This window comes from Tachypleus tridentatus, chromosome 1 (genome assembly GCF_004210375.1).
Source record: "Tachypleus tridentatus isolate NWPU-2018 chromosome 1, ASM421037v1, whole genome shotgun sequence".
Taxonomy (NCBI): Eukaryota; Metazoa; Arthropoda; class Merostomata; order Xiphosura; family Limulidae; genus Tachypleus; species Tachypleus tridentatus.
The window spans coordinates 102,460,719-102,482,750 of record NC_134825.1 but is presented as its reverse complement, the minus strand read 5'-3'; the positions used below and the strand labels follow the sequence as shown (position 1 = coordinate 102,482,750).

The window sequence follows — 22,032 nt, the reverse complement described above, 5'->3', positions numbered from 1 at the left end:
TTAATACTACAGATTAGGGACTGTTTTGAATGTGATGGTATTTCTAATACTAGAGATTAAACACTGTTTTCAATGTGATGGTATGGTTAATACTACAAATTAAAGACTGTTTTCAATGTGATGGTAAGGTTAATTTTACAGATTAAAGACTGATTTCAATGTGATGGTATGGTTAATACGACAGATTAAAGACTATTTTCAATGTGATGGTATGGTTAATACGACAGTTTAAAGACTGTTTTTAATGTTATGGTATGGTTAATACTACAGATAAGAGAATATTTTGAATGTGATGGTATTGCTGATACTAGAGAATAAAGACTGTTTTCAATGTGATTGTATGGTTAATACTACAGATTAGAGACTGTTTTCAGTGTGATGTTATGGTTAATACTAACGATTAGAGAATATTTTGAATGTGATGGTATTGCTGATACTAGAGATTAAAGACTTTTTTCAATGTCATTGTGTGGTTTATCTACAGATTAGAGACTGTTATGAAAGTTATGGTATGGATAATACTACAGATTAGAGACTGATTTCAATGTGATGGTATGGATAATACTACAGATTAGAGACTGTTTTCAGTGTGATGGTATGATTAATACTACAGATTAGGGACTGTTTTCAGTGTGATGGTATGGATAATATTACAGATTTGGGACTGCTTAAAGGGTTTGGTATGGTTAATATTACAGATTAGAAACAGTTTTCAGTGTGATGGTATAGTTAATATTACAGATTAGAAACAGTTTTCAGTGTGATGGTATGGTTAATATTACAGATTAAAGACTGTTTTTAATTTGATTATATGGTTAATTGTAAAGATTAAAGACTGATTTCAATGTGATGGTATGGTTAAAACGACAGATTAAAGACTGTTTTCAATGTGATGGTATGGTTAATACTACAGATTAGAGAGTGTTTTGAATGTGATGGTATTGCTGATACTAGAGATTAAAAACTGTTTTCAATGTGATGGCGTGGTTAATGTTACAGATTAGGGACTGTTTTGAATGTGATGGTATTGCTAATACTACAGATTAAAGACTGTTTTCAATGTGATGGTGTGGTTAATTCTACAGATTAAAGACTGTTTTCAGTGTGATGGTATGGTTAATACGACAGTTTAAAGACTGTTTTTAATGTGATGGTATGGTTAATACTACAGAAAAGAGAATGTTTTGAATGTGATGGTATTGCTGATACTAGAGATTAAAGACTGTTTTCAATTTGATGGTGTGGTTAATACTACAGATTAGAGAATGTTTTGAATGTGATGGTATTGCTAATACTAGAGATTAAAGACTGTTTTCAATGTGATGGTATACTTAATACTACAGATTAGGGACTGTTTTAAAGGGGTTGGTATGGTTAATACTACAGATTGGAGAATGTTTTGAATGTGATGGTATTGCTAATACTAGAGAATAAAGACTTTTTTCAATGTCATGGTGTGGTTAAATTTAGAGATTAGAGACTGTTTTGAAAGTGATGGTATGGATAATACTACAGATTAGAGACTGATTTCAATGTGATGGTATGGATAATACTACATATTAGAGAATATTTTCAATGTGATGGTATGGTTAATACTACAGATTAGAGACTGTTTTCAGTGTGATGGTATGGTTAATACTACAGATTAGGGACTGTTTTCAGTGTGATGGTATGGTTAATATTACAGATTTGGGACTGTTTAAAGGGTTTGGTATGGTTAATACTACAGATTAGGGACAGTTTTCAGTGTGATTGTATGATTAATACTACAGATTAAAGACTGTTTTTAATGTGATGGTATGGTTAATACGACAGATTAAAGTCAGTTTTCAATGTGATGGTATGGTTAATACGACAGATTAAAGACTATTTTCAATGTGATGGTATGGTTAATACGACAGTTTAAAGACTGTTTTAATGTTATGGTATGGTTAATACAACAGATAAGAGAATGTTTTGAATGTGATGGTATTGCTGATACTAGAGAATAAAGACTGTTTTCAATGTGATTGTATGGTTAATACTACAGATTAGAGACTGTTTTCAGTGTGATGTTATGGTTAATACTAACGATTAGAGAATATTTTGAATGTGATGGTATTGCTGATACTAGAGATTAAAGACTTTTTTCAATGTCATTGTGTGGTTAATCTACAGATTAGAGACTGTTATGAAAGTTATGGTATGGATAATACTACAGTTTAGAGACTGATTTTAATGTGATGGTATGGATAATACTACAGATTAGAGACTGTTTTCAGTGTGATGGTATGATTAATACTACAGATTAGGGACTGTTTTCAGTGTGATGGTATGGTTAATATTACAGATTTGGGACTGTTTAAAGGGTTTGGTATGGTTAATATTACAGATTAGGGACAGTTTTCAGTGTGATGGTATGGTTAATACTACAGATTAAAGACTGTTTTTAATTTGATTGTATGGTTAATTGTAAAGATTAAAGACTGATTTCAATGTGATTGTATGGTTAATACGACAGATTAAAGACTGTTTTCAATGTGATGGTATGGTTAATACTACAGATTAGAGAGTGTTTTGAATGTGATGGTATTGCTGATACTAGAGATTAAAAACTGTTTTCAATGTGATGGCGTGGTTAATGTTACAGATTAGGGACTGTTTTGAATGTGATGGTATTGCTAATACTACAGATTAAAGACTGTTTTCAATGTGATGGTGTGGTTAATTCTACAGATTAAAGACTGTTTTCAATGTGATGGTATGGTTAATACGACAGTTTAAAGACTGTTTTAATGTGATGGTATGGTTAATACTACAGATAAGAGAATGTTTTGAATGTGATGGTATTGCTGATACTAGAGATTAAAGACTGTTTTCAATTTGATGGTGTGGTTAATACTACAGATTAAAGACTGTTTTGAATGTGATGGTATTGCTAATACTAGAGATTAAAGACTGTTTTCAATGTGATGGTATACTTAATACTACAGATTAGGGACTGTTTTAAAGGGTTTGGTATGGTTAATACTACAGATTGGAGAATGTTTTGAATGTGATGGTATTGCTAATACTAGAGAATAAAGACTTTTTTCAATGTCATGGTGTGGTTAAATTTACAGATTAGAGACTGTTTTGAAAGTGATGGTATGGATAATACTACAGATTAGAGACTGATTTCAATGTGATGGTATGGATAATACTACATATTAGAGAATATTTTCAATGTGATGGTATGGTTAATACTACAGATTAGAGACTGTTTTCAGTGTGATGGTATGGTTAATACTACAGATTAGGGACTGTTTTCAGTGTGATGGTATGGTTAATATTACAGATTTGGGACTGTTTAAAAGGTTTGGTATGGTTAATACTACAGATTAGGGACAGTTTTCAGTGTGATTGTATGATTAATACTACAGATTAAAGACTGTTTTTAATGTGATGGTATGGTTAATACGACAGATTAAAGACAGTTTTCAATGTGATGGTATGGTTAATACGACAGATTAAAGACTATTTTCAATGTGATGGTATGGTTAATACGACAGTTTAAAGACTGTTTTTAATGTTATGGTATGGTTAATACAACAGATAAGAGAATGTTTTGAATGTGATGGTATTGCTGATACTAGAGAATAAAGACTGTTTTCAATGTGATTGTATGGTTAATACTACAGATTAGAGACTGTTTTCAGTGTGATGTTATGGTTAATACTAACGATTAGAGAATATTTTGAATGTGATGGTATTGCTGATACTAGAGATTAAAGACTTTTTCAATGTCATTGTGTGGTTAATCTACAGATTAGAGACTGTTATGAAAGTTATGGTATGGATAATACTACAGATTAGAGACTGATTTCAATGTGATGGTATGGATAATACTACAGATTAGAGACTGTTTTCAGTGTGATGGTATGATTAATACTACAGATTAGGGACTGTTTTCAGTGTGATGGTATGGTTAATACTACAGATTTGGGACTGTTTAAAGGGTTTGGTATGGTTAATATTACAGATTAGGGACAGTTTTCAGTGTGATGGTATGGTTAATACTACAGATTAAAGACTGTTTTTAATTTGATTGTATGGTTAATTGTAAAGATTAAAGACTGATTTCAATGTGATGGTATGGTTAATACGACAGATTAAAGACTGTTTTCAATGTGATGGTATGGTTAATACTACAGATTAGAGAGTGTTTTCAATGTGATGGTATTGCTGATACTAGAGATTAAAACTGTTTTCAATGTGATGGCGTGGTTAATGTTACAGATTAGGGACTGTTTTGAATGTGATGGTATTGCTAATACTACAGATTAAAGACTGTTTTCAATGTGATGGTGTGGTTAATTCTACAGATTAAAGACTGTTTTTAATGTGATGGTATGGTTAATACTACAGATAAGAGAATGTTTTGAATGTGATGGTATTGCTGATACTAGAGATTAAAGACTGTTTTCAATTTGATGGTGTGGTTAATACTACAGATTAAAGACTGTTTTGAATGTGATGGTATTGCTAATACTAGAGATTAAAAACTGTTTTCAATGTGATGGTATACTTAATACTACAGATTAGGGACTGTTTTAAAGGGGTTGGTATGGTTAATACTACAGATTGGAGAATGTTTTGAATGTGATGGTATTGCTAATACTAGAGAATAAAGACTTTTTTCAATGTCATGGTGTGGTTAAATTTACAGATTAGAGACTGTTTTGAAAGTGATGGTATGGATAATACTACAGATTAGAGACTGATTTCAATGTGATGGTATGGATAATACTATATATTAGAGAATATTTTCAATGTGATGGTATCGTTAATACTACAGATTAGAGACTGTTTTCCGTGTGATGGTATGGTTAATACTACAGATTAGGGACTGTTTTCAGTGTGATGGTATGGTTAATATTACAGATTTGGGACTGTTTAAAGGGTTTGGTATGGTTAATACTACAGATTAGTGACAGTTTTCAGTGTGATGGTATGGTTAATACTACAGATTAAAGACTGTTTTTAATGTGATTGTATGGTTAATTCTACATATTAAAGACTGATTTCAATGTGATGGTATGGTTAATACGACAGATTAAAGACTGTTTTCAATGTGATGGTATGGTTAATACGACAGATTAAAGACTGTTTTTAATGTGGTGGTATGGTTAAGACTACCGATTAGAGAATATTTTGAATGTGATGGTATTGCTGATACTAGAGATTAAAGACTGTTTTTAATGTGATGGTATGGTTATTACTACAGATTAAAGACTGTTTTCAATGTGATGGTATCGTTAATACTACAGATTAGAGAATGTTTTGAATGTGATTGTGTTGCTAATACTATAGATTAAAGATTGTTTGCAATGTGATGGTATGGTTAATACTACAGATTAGAGAATGTTTTGAATGTGATGGTATTGCTAATACTAGAGATTAAAGACTGTTTTCAATGTCATGGTATTATTAATACTACTTATTAGAGACTGTTTTCAATGTGATGGTATGGTTAATACTACAGATAAAAGTCTGTTTTCAGTGTGATGATATGGTTAATACATCAGATCAGAGATTGTTTTGAATGTGATGGTATTGCTAATACTACAAATTAAAGACTGATTTCAATGTGATGGTGTGGTTAATACTACAGATTAGGGACTGTTTAAAGAGGTTGGTATGGTTAATACTACAGATTAGTGATAGTTTTCAGTGTGATGGTATGGTTAATACTATAGATTAAAGACTCTTTTCAATGTGATGGTATGGTTAATACTACAGATTAAAGACTGTTTTCAATGTGATGGTATGGTTAATACGACAGATTAAAGACTGTTTTTAATGTGATGGTATGGTTAATACTACAGATTAGAGACTGTTTTCAATGTTATGGTATGGTTAATACGACAGACTAAAGACTGTGTTTAATTTAATGGTGTGGTTAATACTACAAATTAGAGAATGTTTTGAATGTGATGGTTTTGCTGATACCAGAGATTAACGACTGTTTTCAATGTGATGGTGTGGTTAATCTTCAGATTAGAGACTGTTTTGAAAGTGATGGTATGTATAATACTACAGATTAGAGACTGATTTCAATGTGATGGTATGGTTAATATTACAGATTAGAGACTGTGTAAAGGGGTTGGTATGGTTAGTACTACAGATTAGGGACAGTTTTCAGTGTGATGGTATGGTTAATACTACAGATTAAAGACTGTTTTCAATGTGATGGTATGGTTAATATTACAGATTTGGGACTGTTTAAAGGGGTTGGTATGGTCAATACTACAGATTAGGGACAGTTTTCAGTGTGATGGTATTGTTAACACTACAGATTAGAGAATGTTTTGAATGTGATTGTATTGCTAATACTAGAGATTAAAGACTGATTTCAATATGATGGTATGGTTAATACGACAGATTAAAGTCTGTTTTGAGTGTGATGGTATGGTTAATACTACAGATTAGAGACTGTTTTGAATGTGATGGTATTGCTAATACTACAGATTAAAGACTGATTTCAATGTAATGGTATGGTTAATACCACATATTAGAGAATGTTTTGAATGTGATGGTATTGCTAATACTAGAGAATAAAGCCTGTTTTCAATGTGATGGAATGGTTAATACTACAGATTAAAGACTGATTTCAATGTAATGGTATGGTTAATACCACATATTAGAGAATGTTTTGAATGTGATGGTATTGCTAGTACTAGAGAATAAAGACTGTTTTCAATGTGATGGAATGGTTAATACTACAGATTAGAGACTGTTTTCAGTGTGATGGTATGGTTAATACTACAGATTAAAGACTGTTTTCAATGTGATTGTATGGTTAATACGACAGATTAAAGACTGATTTCAATGTGATGGTATGGTTAATACTACAGATTAGGGACTGTTTTAAAGGGGTTGGTATGGTTAATACTACAGATTAGGGACTGTTTTCAGAGTGATGGTATGGTTAATACAACAGATTAAAGACTGTTTTCAGTGTGATGGTATGGTTAATACTACAGATTAGAGACTGTTTTGAATGTGATGGTATTGCTAATACTACAGATTAAAAACTGATTTCAGTGTGATGGTATGGTTAATACTACAGATTAGAGAATGTTTTTAATGTGATGGTATTGCTAATACTATAGAATTAAGACTGTTTTCAGTGTGATGGTATTGTTAATACTACAGATTAGAGACTGTTTTCAGTGTGATGGTATGGTTAATACTATAGATTAAAGACTGTTTTAAATGGGTTGGTGTTGTAAATACTATAGATGAGAGACTGTTTTGAAAGTGATGGTATGCATAATACTACAGATTAGAGACTGATTTCAATGTGATGGTATGGATAATACTTCATATTAGAGATTATTTTCAATGTGATGGTATGGATAATACTACAGATTAGAGACTGTTTTCAATGTGATTTTATGGATAATACTGCAGGATTATTCAACTAGTTTAAAACATAAGGAGAATACCCGGATATAGTTTGTAAGCATATTTTCCAAGCATCATGAATAGCGAGTGAAAAGTTTATAACTGAACTTGTTTAGTCCTAGCAATTTAGTATGAAATTGTTTCTTTGTAAACTGGTTTTAGTTTGTAATTAACGCATTACTTATTGGAGTTGTTCAATTTTTGTCCAATCTATGTATCAGCTTTTAGTTCCACCAATGATCCCGTATTACCACTCAAAATAATTTATCTTTTAAACTGAGATTCTACGTATAGGTTATTAGGAATTTGAAGGTTATTTTGATTCAAACCAAAAGATTGCTGAAAATTTCTTTGAAAATTTATAAATAACTACACAAACACCACCTGAACTAATGTATACATCTGACGATTTATACATCACCACTTGAACATATGTATACATCTGGATGTACACTGCATCACGATTGAATAACACCATGTTACACAAATTTTGTTCCTGGATAGTATGTGTTATTTCGTAATTGCTTATATTGTGAAAGTACAGAAAATGACCATTATTCCCTTCCAACTTTGCTTTTGTGACCTGGATAATGAAATTTAAAAATTAACCTATTTTCTATGTAGAAACGGGCAAATTTGCACATTTTCATTTACATATGGTCTGAGTAAAACAACATATGAATCAAGATTTACATGTATTTACACTAAAGTTATACCAAATGTTTATAAGTAAATAGTTTTCGAAATTTGCGACTGTAATGTAAATCACTTTCACGTATCAGCCCCCAAATATATTCTCCCATCATATTTTCGTTATACGCTCCTTGGTAGCGCCATTCAATGTCCACTATATCTTTGTGGAAGCGCTCGCCTTGCTCCCCTGAATATGCTTCCATGTTTTCCTTGAATTTATAATGATGAGCGTCAAGGATATGGACTTTCAGGGACATCCTGCAGCCAATTTTGCCTTTGTTCTTCACCGGAGCCTCAACCAGTTCCACATAATTTTCGGCCTTGTGATTGCCCAAGTAGCCCCGAAACACTGCAACAAACCTGCCCCAAGCTTATTTTTACTTCCTACTTAGTGAGCTTCTTGGAAAATTCTGTGCACCCAGGATCTTCTCTGACTTGCGACTTGCACACTTTCATCTAACAAATCACACTCCTTGAGCCTAGATGTCAAAAGCTCGACTTTCGACTCTACTAAACCAAGATCTCTGATCAAGTCACTGAGGTCTCTTTGGTTGGGGTATTATGGGTTTCTCTCACCAGCTGCACCTCTGAAAGTGTAATCTAGATCTATCTCCTCGTCTGATTTGCTACTCTCTTGTGAGGACGGCTGCTTTCTCTTTGGCGGAGTAGGTACAGGGAGCTCAGGGCAGTATGGCACTGGAGCGATGGATGATGGAAGGTCCGGATACATGTAGCAGATGCATTCTTGCCAGCCCAACATTTGGAAGGGTCCACCATGCAGAAATAGTAATTGCTTGAGTGGACAGTGGGTTCACACCAAATTCTTGGAATAGCGAACTCCATGGCTCTCTTTTTCCCCTCTGTACCAACCTGCAAAAAATCAAAATAAAATTGTTATTATGAAGAATAAATTTATTTCATCCACAATTAATGTGAAAGAGGTTCATTCAGAATATTTTATATGTAATATTTTTTCTACACTATTGGAAATTGAAAAAACAAATTGAAAGATACTTAAATTTTAAATGGTCTAAAATTTGTGTAATATAAAATCTTACTATTCAAGCAAGCAAAAATTATCCGTCTTACCTTCTAGAGTTTTTTTGTAGTGCTCGCAGGTAAAATGAGGTGTCCAGGGTTTGTCTTGATCCCAGACAGGCATGCTGAAATATGCCTTGTAAGCTTTACACATTTTAGCAGATGCTGTCACTGTGTACCTTTTCGCTCGTCTTGATAAGTTGTCCACAAACATAGTAGAATGTATCTGGAGAATGATTGTAGCTTTTTGATGCCATCTCTGATAAAATCAGATAGGTATATCTGTTCACTTAGGCAGCTAAATTGAAGTTGTGAGTGGGGAGCCCCTGTATATATATATTACTATGGAAAGTTTTAGAAAATTCGAAAATGTTCTTGAAAATTCTCGTAAGTTCTTCAACATTCTAGACAATTCTTCTAAGTTCTACTACATTATAGAAAGTTCTTGAAAATTCTTGTAAGTTCAAAAAAATTCTCTATCAGCTACTCAGCACTCGATCAACTTGGAATGTTCTGGAAAATGGGTGCATTTAAAAATTTCTTCACCCAGCTCACAAAAGCAAAGATTGAAGAGAAAAATAGGTCTTTTCCATTTACTTCAGGTATAAGCAATTGGGTAATAACACTTTCTACCCAGGAACAAGAGAAAGTAAACATTTGGTTACGTAGTATAATACATTACATAAACAGATACATTACAGTTTAATAATACATTACCTAAACAAATGTGTGTTTACTTGTCAGCATGATTTCCCAAAACGGCTAAAGGGATTTGGACTAAAGTTTGCACTATGATCCCTCTTGAAAGTGGTTAATTTTCGGACACTCAAAGGCTGAGGTTAAGGCCGCAGCGAGATCACGAAATAAAACAAAAACTGAGAATATATTTTCCACCTTATTTATGGTCTATAACTCAGTAAAAGATAATCAGGTGATAGTAAACAAAACTGATACAATTAATTCTTAATAACCAAAACCAAAACCGTTTAATACATAAGAACCAGAAGAAGATAATTTATTAATATAACCGCCTTTAACAACTATTGCAGAGATTCCAGAGATCATTCTATGAAGTAAATTGCCTTCCAACAATATCAATCGTATGTTTCATAATACTCCGTTTGTTTGTTTGTTTTGAATTTCGCGCATAGCTACTCGAGGGCCATCTGCGCTAGCCGTCCTTAATTTAGCAGTGTAAGACTAGAGGGAAAGCAGCTAGTCATCACCACCCACTGCCAACTCTTGGGTAACTTTTTTACCAACGAATAGTGGGATTGACCGTCACATTATAACGCTCCCACGGCTGAAAGGGCGAGCATGTTTGGCGCGACCGGGATTCGAACCCGCGACCCCCGGATTACGGACGCCTTAACACGCTTGGCCATGCCGGGCCTCATGATACTCCAAAGGTTAGTTTAAATCTGCTGAAGATGCTGGCGATTCCATCCTGATATTGAAAGGTAACCCTGTGTACCATGAGTAGCATGAGATAATACATTATCTTACATAAAAATAACCTCTTTGAATCCCAAGGACTCGCTCTTCTAATAATGTTCTAAGTTGTCCTTACAGATGCTATATAGGCTTCAGAAGTAATTTTTACACCCTCATGGACTCAAAATGGAACCACGAGCTCAGTAATATGATACCAGCCCAGAATATTACTATAATCCTTCTAGCTGTGGACCCACAAGCTCAGTACCAATGATACCAGCCCAGAATATTACTATAATCCTTCTAGCTCATAATCTTAAGTCCACTCATCTGAGCCATTAGGAGTTGCACGACAATTATTTATGAACAAGTTTGTTTTATTATATTATTTTAATTTCTCCTCAGCTATAAACAAAAGGATATTTTAGTACATGAATTATTAAACGTAGGTATTAAACCATTACAATGTAATTATAAATACCAAAACACCCAAAATTTGAGAGGACTTTTGATTTTGTTATGGTATTTTCTCATAAGGAACGAACGTATTCAATAAGAGGCGCCAAAGAACCCGCTATTCTCACACAAATTATGATATTTTTTATCGTTATGTATGTAAATCATTATGATCTCTGGCCTAGTACGAGTGATTCCTCTACCTCATAAGTGAGTAATGGATTTTTCATGTCTCTAACTTTCTATTTCACAACACGTCCCATTGAGAGACTTTAAAATCTGAGAAGAATGCGTTATAACAGCATGAATTACTCAGGGGAGAGTTATATTAGTATTCATGGAGTTGACTGTCAGCTTTTATTTAATTCTTTTACGAATCCCAAACTGTAAGCGCTTCGAATTCACAGCTAAATTTCCATTACAGCTTTATCAAAGAAGCTTGACGTAATTACACCAATCATAGCAATGCTTTTGATGTTTTGTGAGCGTGCTGAACGCGACACTTGGGAATGTCATCTAATGACGTAACAAACAATACATGCTAGTCTGAAAACTTAAATTGTGCATTATAAACTTATGTGTTTAATAAATATTGATTATAGGTTGAGCTATAAACACCTGTGTACCACCGTACAAAATACATTTGTTTTCTCAAGTTGAGCACAGCGTGGCCTATTAATTACTGCGTGTATCGATGGGTCTGGGATTCGAAACGTGATGTCTGTGAACATATTTCACAAAGTGACAGCGAATTTCATACTTTGGTTTAAATGAGACGGACAATGACCTAATAGGGCTAGAGTGACTAATTGTTGTATTCCTCTTGGTCAGTAGACCAAAGTGGGTGGCGGCTATAAATGAATTCTAGGGGTTTCTGATCAGTTAGATTAGTCCATTTACGTCCAGGCTACAAACTCCAATTCTTTGACCTACACAGTTATGACTGAGATATAGTCCACTGTTATATGTTATTCTGAATTTCGATAAAATAATGTTTAATATTTCGATAGAATTCTAAAGTCGTTTGATAGAAACTGTGAGTACTTCTTCCAGATAGAGCTACAAGGTATTTTAATTAAAAATATATATACTTTTTGTGGTACTTCCGTAAATGCACAACTCATATTACTTAGTAAACATTTTCTTACATTTCCTGTTGTTATTATATTTTGCTAAAAGATCCAGGGTTTATTAGTTTCACGGGGGCTATTTGTACATAGCCACAATTCTTTTGAACTGATATACAATAGAGAAGACGAAGAGTAAACATCCTCTTGGAATTTTCTTATCTTACTGTAAAGTTCAGCCTTCACGCTTACAGCGGCAGTGAGACGCGAACCATGGCACCTCGTATTCACAGATTGGGGTTAGGAATATATGTTGTTTGAATAAATATGATAGTTTTTGTCTTATTTGAATGGCAATATAACAATTTGTTTCATATTTTGTTTGTTTGAGGGGGTATTCAGAAACGCAAAGATATACAGTGGTGTATCTGTGCTTATCACGGGGATCGAACACAGAATTTTAACGTTGGAGGTATATTTTGCTTCATCTATTTCAGTTGTTTCCCTCAAGCATTATTTTAAATACTTAAGAAAGATTCAGTAGTTTATTCAAGCTTTTCAGAGTTTTTACAAGATATTGAACGTCTTGAGAAAACGAATCATCTTTACTTTGTACGTGTGTGTGCGTGTGCGTTCTTAGAGCAAAGTCACATTGGGGAATCAAACCGCTGATCTTAGCGTTGTAAATCCCGACGACTTACTGCTGTACCAGCGAGAGACATCTTTACTTTGGATAAACTGATTGGACAATAATTAAATACAGGATTTGCATCTTTAGGTACTGAATTTCGCGCGAAGCTATAAGAGACTATTTATGCTGGCCGTCACTAATTCAGCAGTGAGAGATTAGAGGGAAGACAACCAGTCAACATCCCCCGCACACTCTTTTATCATCAAATAGTGGGATTGACCGTACCTTTATAAAACCTTTTCGGTATGTCCAACATACCGGCGAAGATGACTCGAACCCACGACCCGCCGATTGCGAATCAACCACCAGGCTATTTTTATCTTCAGGGAGGTACCAATGGGTGTTATAAATATATTTTACTCAAATGGTTTGTGTAACAACTGTTCCTATTAGTTCATTATTCAGAGTTTTGTGACAATAAAACTAGAAATTATGTAATAGCATTGGAGTAGAGTTGAAACGCTGTTCGCTCCTCTGCAAGAGCTTTCTCTACCCACATATATTTACATATATAATTTTTTCTACAAGTTGGTTTTCCTGTCATCACGGATTATATAACAACTATACCCATCGGTTTATTATGTAACGACACTTCTGACTGGTGCATTATTTAGTTTTATGAACAATGTTCTGAGTGGATTGTAATACGATGCTCTTCGTCCATAGACACTGTAGTGAGTTTCTTAAATCGCCTGATGTAACAATGTTTATAAACGACTGACAACGGTTTCTGGTTTCTTTTCTTTTGAAGATGATTGTACAAACCTACTCGTGGTCAAGGAGAGATCAGCTTAATTGTAACCCAAGTGAACAGAATTTGAGTTTTTTTATTCCAGCTAATTATATCCAGTACTCTTTTGGTTAAACTTGGTAACCCCCACCAAAAAAAAAAAAAAAAAAGAACGATCCAGTTTAATTTGAAAACGACCAGAATGCAATAAAGCTAGATGATACGGTAGTCTTTGTATTGTCGACAAGAATACTATGAAATGTTACATAAATCACTTTTAGCGCCAGACATCCGTGACATTTATAACAAGTATCATTTCAAACCAAAGTTATTTGTTCCGTCCTCAGTACGAAAATGTCACAGAAGGGCTAGTGACCAATAGAGATCACAATAGCTTTTCCTTTTGTGATGCCCCCAGTGGCTCAGCGGTATGTCTGCGGACTTAAAACGCTAAAAACCGGGTTTCTATACCCGTGGTGGGCAGAGCACAGATAGCCCATTGTGTACCTTTGTGCTTAATTCAAAACAACAACAACCTTTTGTGATACTTTTTATATTTCTATTCAAACTAGATCCTAATAGGACGTTTGTCTTTGAAACAAATGTTTATATTAGCTTATCATGACACTATTTAAACATAACTTTTCAGAGTAATATTCTTCCATATCATTATAGAATGGAGGAGACAGTGTGATGATTTGGACATGTTTTTCTGCTGAGGTAATAGGAAATATATACAAAATATATGTAATAATGAACCAGTACAAGTACCAAAAGATACTGACCATCGTGGGGTACACAGTTGTTTGTCTAATAATGAACCAGTACAAGTACCAAAAGATACTGACCATCGTGGGGTACACAGTTGTTTGTCTAATAATGAACCAGTACAAGTACAATCAGATACTGAATATCTTGGGATACACAGTTGTTTGTGTAATAATGAACCAGTATAAGTACCATCAGACACTGAATATCATGGGGTACACAGTTGTTTGTGTAATAATGAACTAGTACAAGTACCATCAGATACTGAACATCATGGGGTACACAACTGTTTGTGTAATAATGAACCCATACAAGTACCATCAGATACTAAACAGCATGGGGTACACAACTTTTTGTGTAATAATGAACTAGTACAAGTACCATCAGATACTGAACATCATGGGGTACACACAGCTGTTTGTGTAATAATGAACTAGTACAAGTACCATAAGATACTGAACATTATGGGATACACAGTTGATTGTGACCCAAACACTCATCAAACCTGTGTGGAAATTACTTAGCTAAGAAAGAAGCTGCTGGAGTCCTTTAAATGATACAATGGTCCTCACAGAGACCTGATCTGGGATCCATAGATCAAAACCTTGAGAAGTCAAAGGTTACTTCCAAAGAGACTTTATGGGAGTGTATTAGAGACATCTGTAGTAAAATCCCAAAGTAAAGATTGATCAAATATGAAACAACAATGCTTGAACTACTAATGACAGTTATTAAAATAAGAGAGGAACACATGAATTATTGACTGTTTGTTGAACTACAGAGTTTCTGTTGTACTAAAGATAAATATTAATAACACTTTGAAGTTTCACCTGCGATTTATCTTCCACTGTTCTTTAAGTGCAGCATGTAATTTAATTTTTTAGTTTTTGGCTTTGTCCTAACACTTTTCACAGTACTATATGTAAACGTGGCAGAACTTTGCAATAAGTACAATAATTATCACTGTTTTTGATGTAATACTTGTTCTGAGTTAAAGTTGATAAAATGCGAGGCCATAATTGAATTTAACATGTTTCAATATTTTAATACAATTTGGAGCTAAAGTGATAAATAACAGCTTGTGTTGAAGACGTCTTGTTTTAAGTCGCTCGTAGTATAGTATCAGCTCTCGTGATAAGAGAGGGACAAGAGAATTTTCGGGGAAACAGATCTCCTGGTTTTCTAGAAAGCACGACATGTGATAGTGTCTTCTCATACAGTGTGACTAATTATTGGTTGTTTAACACAACTTCAAACGTTTTATCTTTCTACAGATCCCAGTTCAACAGTGATGGGGCTTGTTGGTGAATCTGCTTTACTGCCCTGTAACGTGGACGTCGCTTTATGTGGCGAAGTTTATTTCATCACGTGGACAAAAAACACCTCCATTGAATGGAAGAGGATATACCTGTACAGCGATGACGTAAAAAAGCCGCTTCAGGAATTAGCCAATCCGGACAGAGCTGACTTTAGGGTTGAAGAGTCCGCTGCCTATCTAAGAATCTCTCCCTTAGAAATGGAAGACGAAGGAAGTTACAAGTGTGATGTCACTTACGTACAGGGGAAGTGCCCCTCACTTTCTTACGCCCATCTTATTATAATGAGTAAGTAAAATATCAAACTTGGTATTCAGTTGATCCATTCAGTTCTTTGTATTAATATCAATATTCTTAGTATATATTAATTTTAATACCAATAACAATAATTATTAACCCCACTAGACGGCGGTATTATTGTTTTAATTTCTGTAGATTCATGTGGCAGTATAGTTGGAAAAGATCTGATCAGATTTTAATCACAATTAATACAATATAATAGTACTGTTACTAATTATTATTAACCTCACCAGGAGGCAGTGTCATTTTCTTCATTTCTATCAGTTTGTCGCGAATTTATGAACATAGAACAGTTATGTAATCCAACCTAACTTCTAATTCACCTAAACCTATTGGTTGGAATATAATGGCAGAATATTGACAGATATAAACAAACGAATATACAAATGTAGTTTATAAAGAGATTTAAACAATCGGTGGATCTATCACTCGTATAATCAACTTGAATAGATAAAATACAGTCTTTATAATAAGTACACAGTGTTTTATGAACTACAGACCTTTATAAAGTACACAGTCTTTTATTAAGCAGGAAGTATTCAATTAAATACACAGTCTTTTAATGAATACACAGTTGTTTATTAAAAACATAATATTTATTAAATACACATTGTTTTATTAAGTACACAGTTGTTTATTAAAAACATAATATTTATTAAATACACATTGTTTTATTAAGTACACAGTCTCTTATTAAATACACAATCTTTTATTAATACAAGGTCTTTTATGAAATACAGACCTTTTTAAAGTACATAGTCTTTTATTAAATACACATACGTTTATTAAGTACATAGACTTTTATTAAGTACACAGTCTTTATTAAATACCCAGTCTTTTATTGAATACATAGTCTTTTAAAAATACACAATATTTTCTTATGTACAAATTGATTTATTAAGTACACAGGTTTTATTAAATACACATTTTTTTACTAAACACACAATTTATTATTAAGTACACAGTCTTTTACTAAGTACTTAGTATTTTATTAAGTACACATTCTTTTACTAAATACGCAGTCTTTTATTAACTACACAGTATTCAATTAAATACACAGTTATTTAATAAATACATAGTTCTTTATTAAGTACACAGTCTTTTATTAAGCACACAGAATTCAGTTAAATACATTGTCTTTTATTAAATACACATTGATTTAGAAAGTACACAGTTTTTATTAAACACAAAATCTTTTATTAAATACGTAGTATTTTATAAAATTACAGTTTTTTATTAAGTACACAGTATTCAATTAAAAACAGTCTTTTATAGAATACTGTTTTGTACTAAATACACAGTATTTTGTTGAATACTGTTTTGTAGTAAATACACAGTATTTTATTGAATACTGTTTTGTAGTAAATACACAGTATTTTATTGAATACTGTTTTGTACTAAATACAGTCTTTTATTGAATACTGTTTTGTACTAAATACTCAGTCTTTTATTGAATACTATTTTGTAGTAAATTCACAGTACTTTATTGAATACTGTTTTGTAGCAAATACACAGTATTTTGTCGAATACTGTTTTGTATTAAATACACAGTATTTTATTGAATACTGTTTTGTATTAAATACACAGTCTTTTATTGAATACTATTTTGTAGTAAATACACAGTCTTTTATTGAATACTGTTTTGTACTAAATACACAGTATTTTATTGAATACTGTTTTGTACTAAATACACAGTATTTTATTGAATACTGTTTTGTACTAAATACACAGTATTTTATTGAATACTGTTTTGTATTAAATACACAGTATTTTATTGAATACTGTTTTGTATTAAATACACAGTATTTTACTGAATACTGTTTTGTATTAAATACACAGTATTTTACTGAATACTGTTTTGTAGTAAATACACAGTATTTTACTGAATACTGTTTTGTAGTAAATACACAGTCTTTTATTGAATACTGTTTTGTGGTAAATACACAGTTTTTTACTGAATACTGTTTTGTAGTAAATACACAGTATTTTATTGAATACTGTTTTGTAGTAAATACACAGTATTTTATTGAATACTGTTTTGTAGTAAATACACAGTATTTTACTGAATACTGTTTTGTAGTAAATACACAGTCTTTTATTGAATACTGTTTTGTAGTAAATACACAGTATTTTATTAAGTACACACTATTCAATTCAATACTGTCTTTTATTAAGTAATAGTATTTTATTGAAACACAGTATTTTATTAAATACACAGTTTTTATCATATAACAGTCTTTTATTAACTACACATTCATTTCTTAAGTACACAGTATTTTATTGAATACAATCTTTTATTAGTACACAGTCTTCTATTGAATTCACAACATTTATTAAGTACACAGTCTTTTGTTGAATACACTGTCGTTTAGTAAATACACAGTATTTTATTAAGTGCACAGTCTTTTATTGAATACAAAGTGTTTTATAAAGTACACACAGTTTTATTAAGTAGACAGTGATTTATTGAACACACAGTCCTTTATTAAATATACAGTATTTTACTAATATATAGTCTTTTATTAAGTGCATAGTCTTTTATTGAATACAGTCTTTTATTAAGTACACAGTCTTTCATGAAGTACATGGTGATTTATTAAATAAAGTCTTTTATCATGCACACTTACCTTTATTTAGTACATAGTCATCACAGATTACATAGTCTTCTATTAAATACCCAGTCTTTTACTAAACACACAGTCTTTTATTATATACTCATTCTTTATTAAATACACAGTCTTTTATTAAAAACAGTCGTTTATTAAATACATGGATATATTAAATGCACAGTCTTTTACTGAATACAGTCTTTTATTAAGTACACAGTATTTTATTAAATACATAGTCTTTTATTTAATACACAGTCTTTTATTAAGTAAACAGTATTTTATGTATACACATTCTTTTATTGAGTATGCAGTCCTTTGTGAAGTCACAGTCTTTTATTAAGTAAACAGTGTTTTATTAAATACAGACTTTTATAAAGTACACATCCTTTTATTGAACACACAGTGTCTTATTCAGTACAAAGTCTTTTATTAAATACACAGTTTTTTTAACTGCACCATATTCAGTTAAATACACAGTTATTTATTAAGTACGCAGTTTTTATTAAATGCATAGTTGTTTATTGGGAATCCAATCTTTTATTAAGTGCCAAGTGTTTTATTAAATGTACAGTATTTTATTAAGTACCCAGTGTTTTATTAAATACCCAGTGTTTGATTAAGTGCAGAGTCTTTTATTAAATAAACAGTTTTATCAAATACACAGTATTTTATTAAGTACACAATATTTTATTGAATACACAGTCTTTTATTGAATACGGTCTTTTATTAAAAGCACAGTCTCTTATTAAGTACGGAGTATTTTATTAACTACACAGTCTTTTATTGAATACGCTCTTTTATTAAAACCACATTTTAAAATAAATACACAGTATTTTATTAAGTACACAGTATTTTTAAGTACATAATATTTTATTAAATAAACAGTCTTTTACTTGATACCATATTTTATTAGATATACAGTGTTTCATTATATACACTTTCTTTTATTAAATACACAGTATTTTATTAAGTACACAGTCTTTTAATAAGTATGCAGTCTCATACCAAGTACACATTGTTTTATTAAATACACAGTCCTTTATCCTTTATTAAGTACACAGCATTTTCTTAAATTCATAGTCTTTTATTAAGTATACAGTCTTTTTAAATACAGTCCTTTATTAATTACACATTGCTTTATTAAATATACAGTCTTTTTTAAATACATAGTATTTTATTAAGTACACATTGTTTTAATAAATGTAGTCTTTTTTAAATACATAGTATTTTATTAAGTACGCAGTATTTTATTAAGTACACATTGTTTTAATAAATATACAGTCTTTTATTAAGTACACAGTCTTTTACTAAGTACACATTGTTTTATTAAATACACAGTCTTTTATTAAGTGCACAGTCTTTTAATAAATACACAGTCTTTTTATGAAGTACACAGTATTTTAATAAATACACAGTTTTGAATTAAGTACACAGTTATTTATTAAATACCTAGTGTTTTATTAAATAGACAGTCTTTTATTAATTAATCCGTTAAACTTTAATTTTGTTCAACAAAAAATTTCATTGTCACCCAGGGAGAAAGCGGTCATTACTAGGGTACAATAAAAATTAACTGGATTCTTTTTGTTTTTCAGAAATATTGTACGATTACACTTTTATTTACATTTATTCCAAGTTCTTACACAATTTCCTTGAAAAAATGGCTAACTTTTTGTGTCGAACTAATACTTTCTAAATCTTATTGTACTATTTTTCGTGTCGAACTAATACTCTCTAAATCTTATTGTACTATTTTTCGTGTCGAACTATTACTTTCTAAATCTTATTGTACTATTTTTCGTGTCGAACTAATACTCTCTAAATCTTATTGTACTATTTTTCGTGTCGAACTATTACTTTCTAAATCTTATTGTACTATTTTTCGTGTCGAACTATTACTTTCTAAATCTTATTGTACTATAAGCAGCTATTGTAAAACACGTTATATTTTTTTCTTCAAAAAGTTCCTTTCTTTCGAGAAAGAAAAATAAATTTCTCGATCGTTTCAAGTGACGTTCCGTCGAGGCTCTGATGAGTGTATTGAGTTCGAACTCTAAGAACATACTAATTGATGAGTTACCAGCTCCTGTTGAGAAAATCAAACGTACTTTTATGTAGTTACTCAAAATCAATCGATTCTTTCGTCATGATTAATCATTAAAACACATCTCGTGTATATTTATGCATTTCCACGTAAAACACAGAATTATTTAAAAAAGAGATTTTTTCATATAGTTTTCAAAAATTATTATAAAGAGCACAGACTTATTGTTCCAAATTTTAACCACATGTGGGAGAAACTGGTTTTTATTTTAAACACCTGCCATGAAAATGATCAATTTCAGATATTTTATCCAACATACTTTATTATTCAATGAAAAATACTTGTCTAGTACTTTATATAATAAGAGCAGCCTACCATTGGATGTTTTAAATTAGTTCCAATGAGAACATTCTCGGTTAGTAACATGATAATTTAATGGTACAATGTTTGCTTGTAGATAAACACAAAGATACACAGCGGACTAGCTGTGCTCGATTTTAGCGTTATAATCCTTCAAACTCATAGCTGAGCCAATGGGGGTGGGTCATTAACGGAAGATATTTTGTTTTATTGTGATTGTTTCAGAACAAAGCTACACAGAGACATTTGCTGTGCTTACCGAATGGAATCGAAACCCTAATTCTAACGTTGTAAGCCCGTAAATCTACCGCTCTCCCACTGCGGCACGTTTGTGTAATTTAAATAATTTGAATACAAAATATGATATTTTCGTTTCTATAAAATGTTTTTCGCACGCACGTAGTGATTACGTGTTTTTTTAAAACTACGAAGTAAGTCAGTTCTTACAGTTTATGGACCATATGTTATGTCATTAGCCGACTTCATTCATCTGAAAAGTTTATAATCAAAATATTATTACTTGTCTGGTCTTGCGTATATTATAAAACAAAATACTAAATAAAGTAAAATCAGTTGTGACGTATTCTAGCCACTGGTGTCAGTTTCAAACAAAACACGTGTAAATGCTAAGGTTTAGATCAAACTTTACATTGTGATACGTGTAGTGAGCACAGCACAAATAGCCCATTGTGCAGCTGTGCAAACAAACGAAAACTCTACAATTTTTTTCAGTCGTTTGTTGTCTGATGTACTTCATAACGCATGCTCACCAACTGAGATAGGAACATTGTATGTATTTTCAATATCTGAAGTATTTACCTGCTAATATTTCGTCTTCAGTATCTGTTACGTATCGACAGCGTCCTTGTAAGACAGCGCTGTTCTTTGTTCAGCGGTAAGTCTACGAATTTACAAATCAGGGGTTCGATTCCCCTCGGTGGACTCAGCAGATCGCCCGATGTGACTTTGCCATAAGAGAAACACACACATACACTCTTTGTTAACTAGCTGTTGTTTCCAAACGGTGGTAGTAAAATACGTCATAGCATGTGACAACACCTGTTGAATATTATCTGGAGTCGTTAATTAATTACCACA

General features: G+C 32.0%; 1 protein-coding gene across 4 annotated transcripts in view; it reads left to right on the top strand.

The window, feature by feature from the left end:
• The window catches only part of LOC143257210 (B-cell receptor CD22-like), a 104,964-nt gene that overhangs the window by 44,692 nt on the left and 38,240 nt on the right, over nt 1-22,032 (top strand). For all 4 annotated transcript variants that reach the window (XM_076515602.1, XM_076515611.1, XM_076515620.1 and 1 more), the window contains exon 2: nt 15,580-15,909. In XM_076515602.1, coding sequence (XP_076371717.1) covers nt 15,580-15,909 — 330 coding nt within the window. The remainder of the gene's footprint in view (nt 1-15,579; nt 15,910-22,032) is intronic.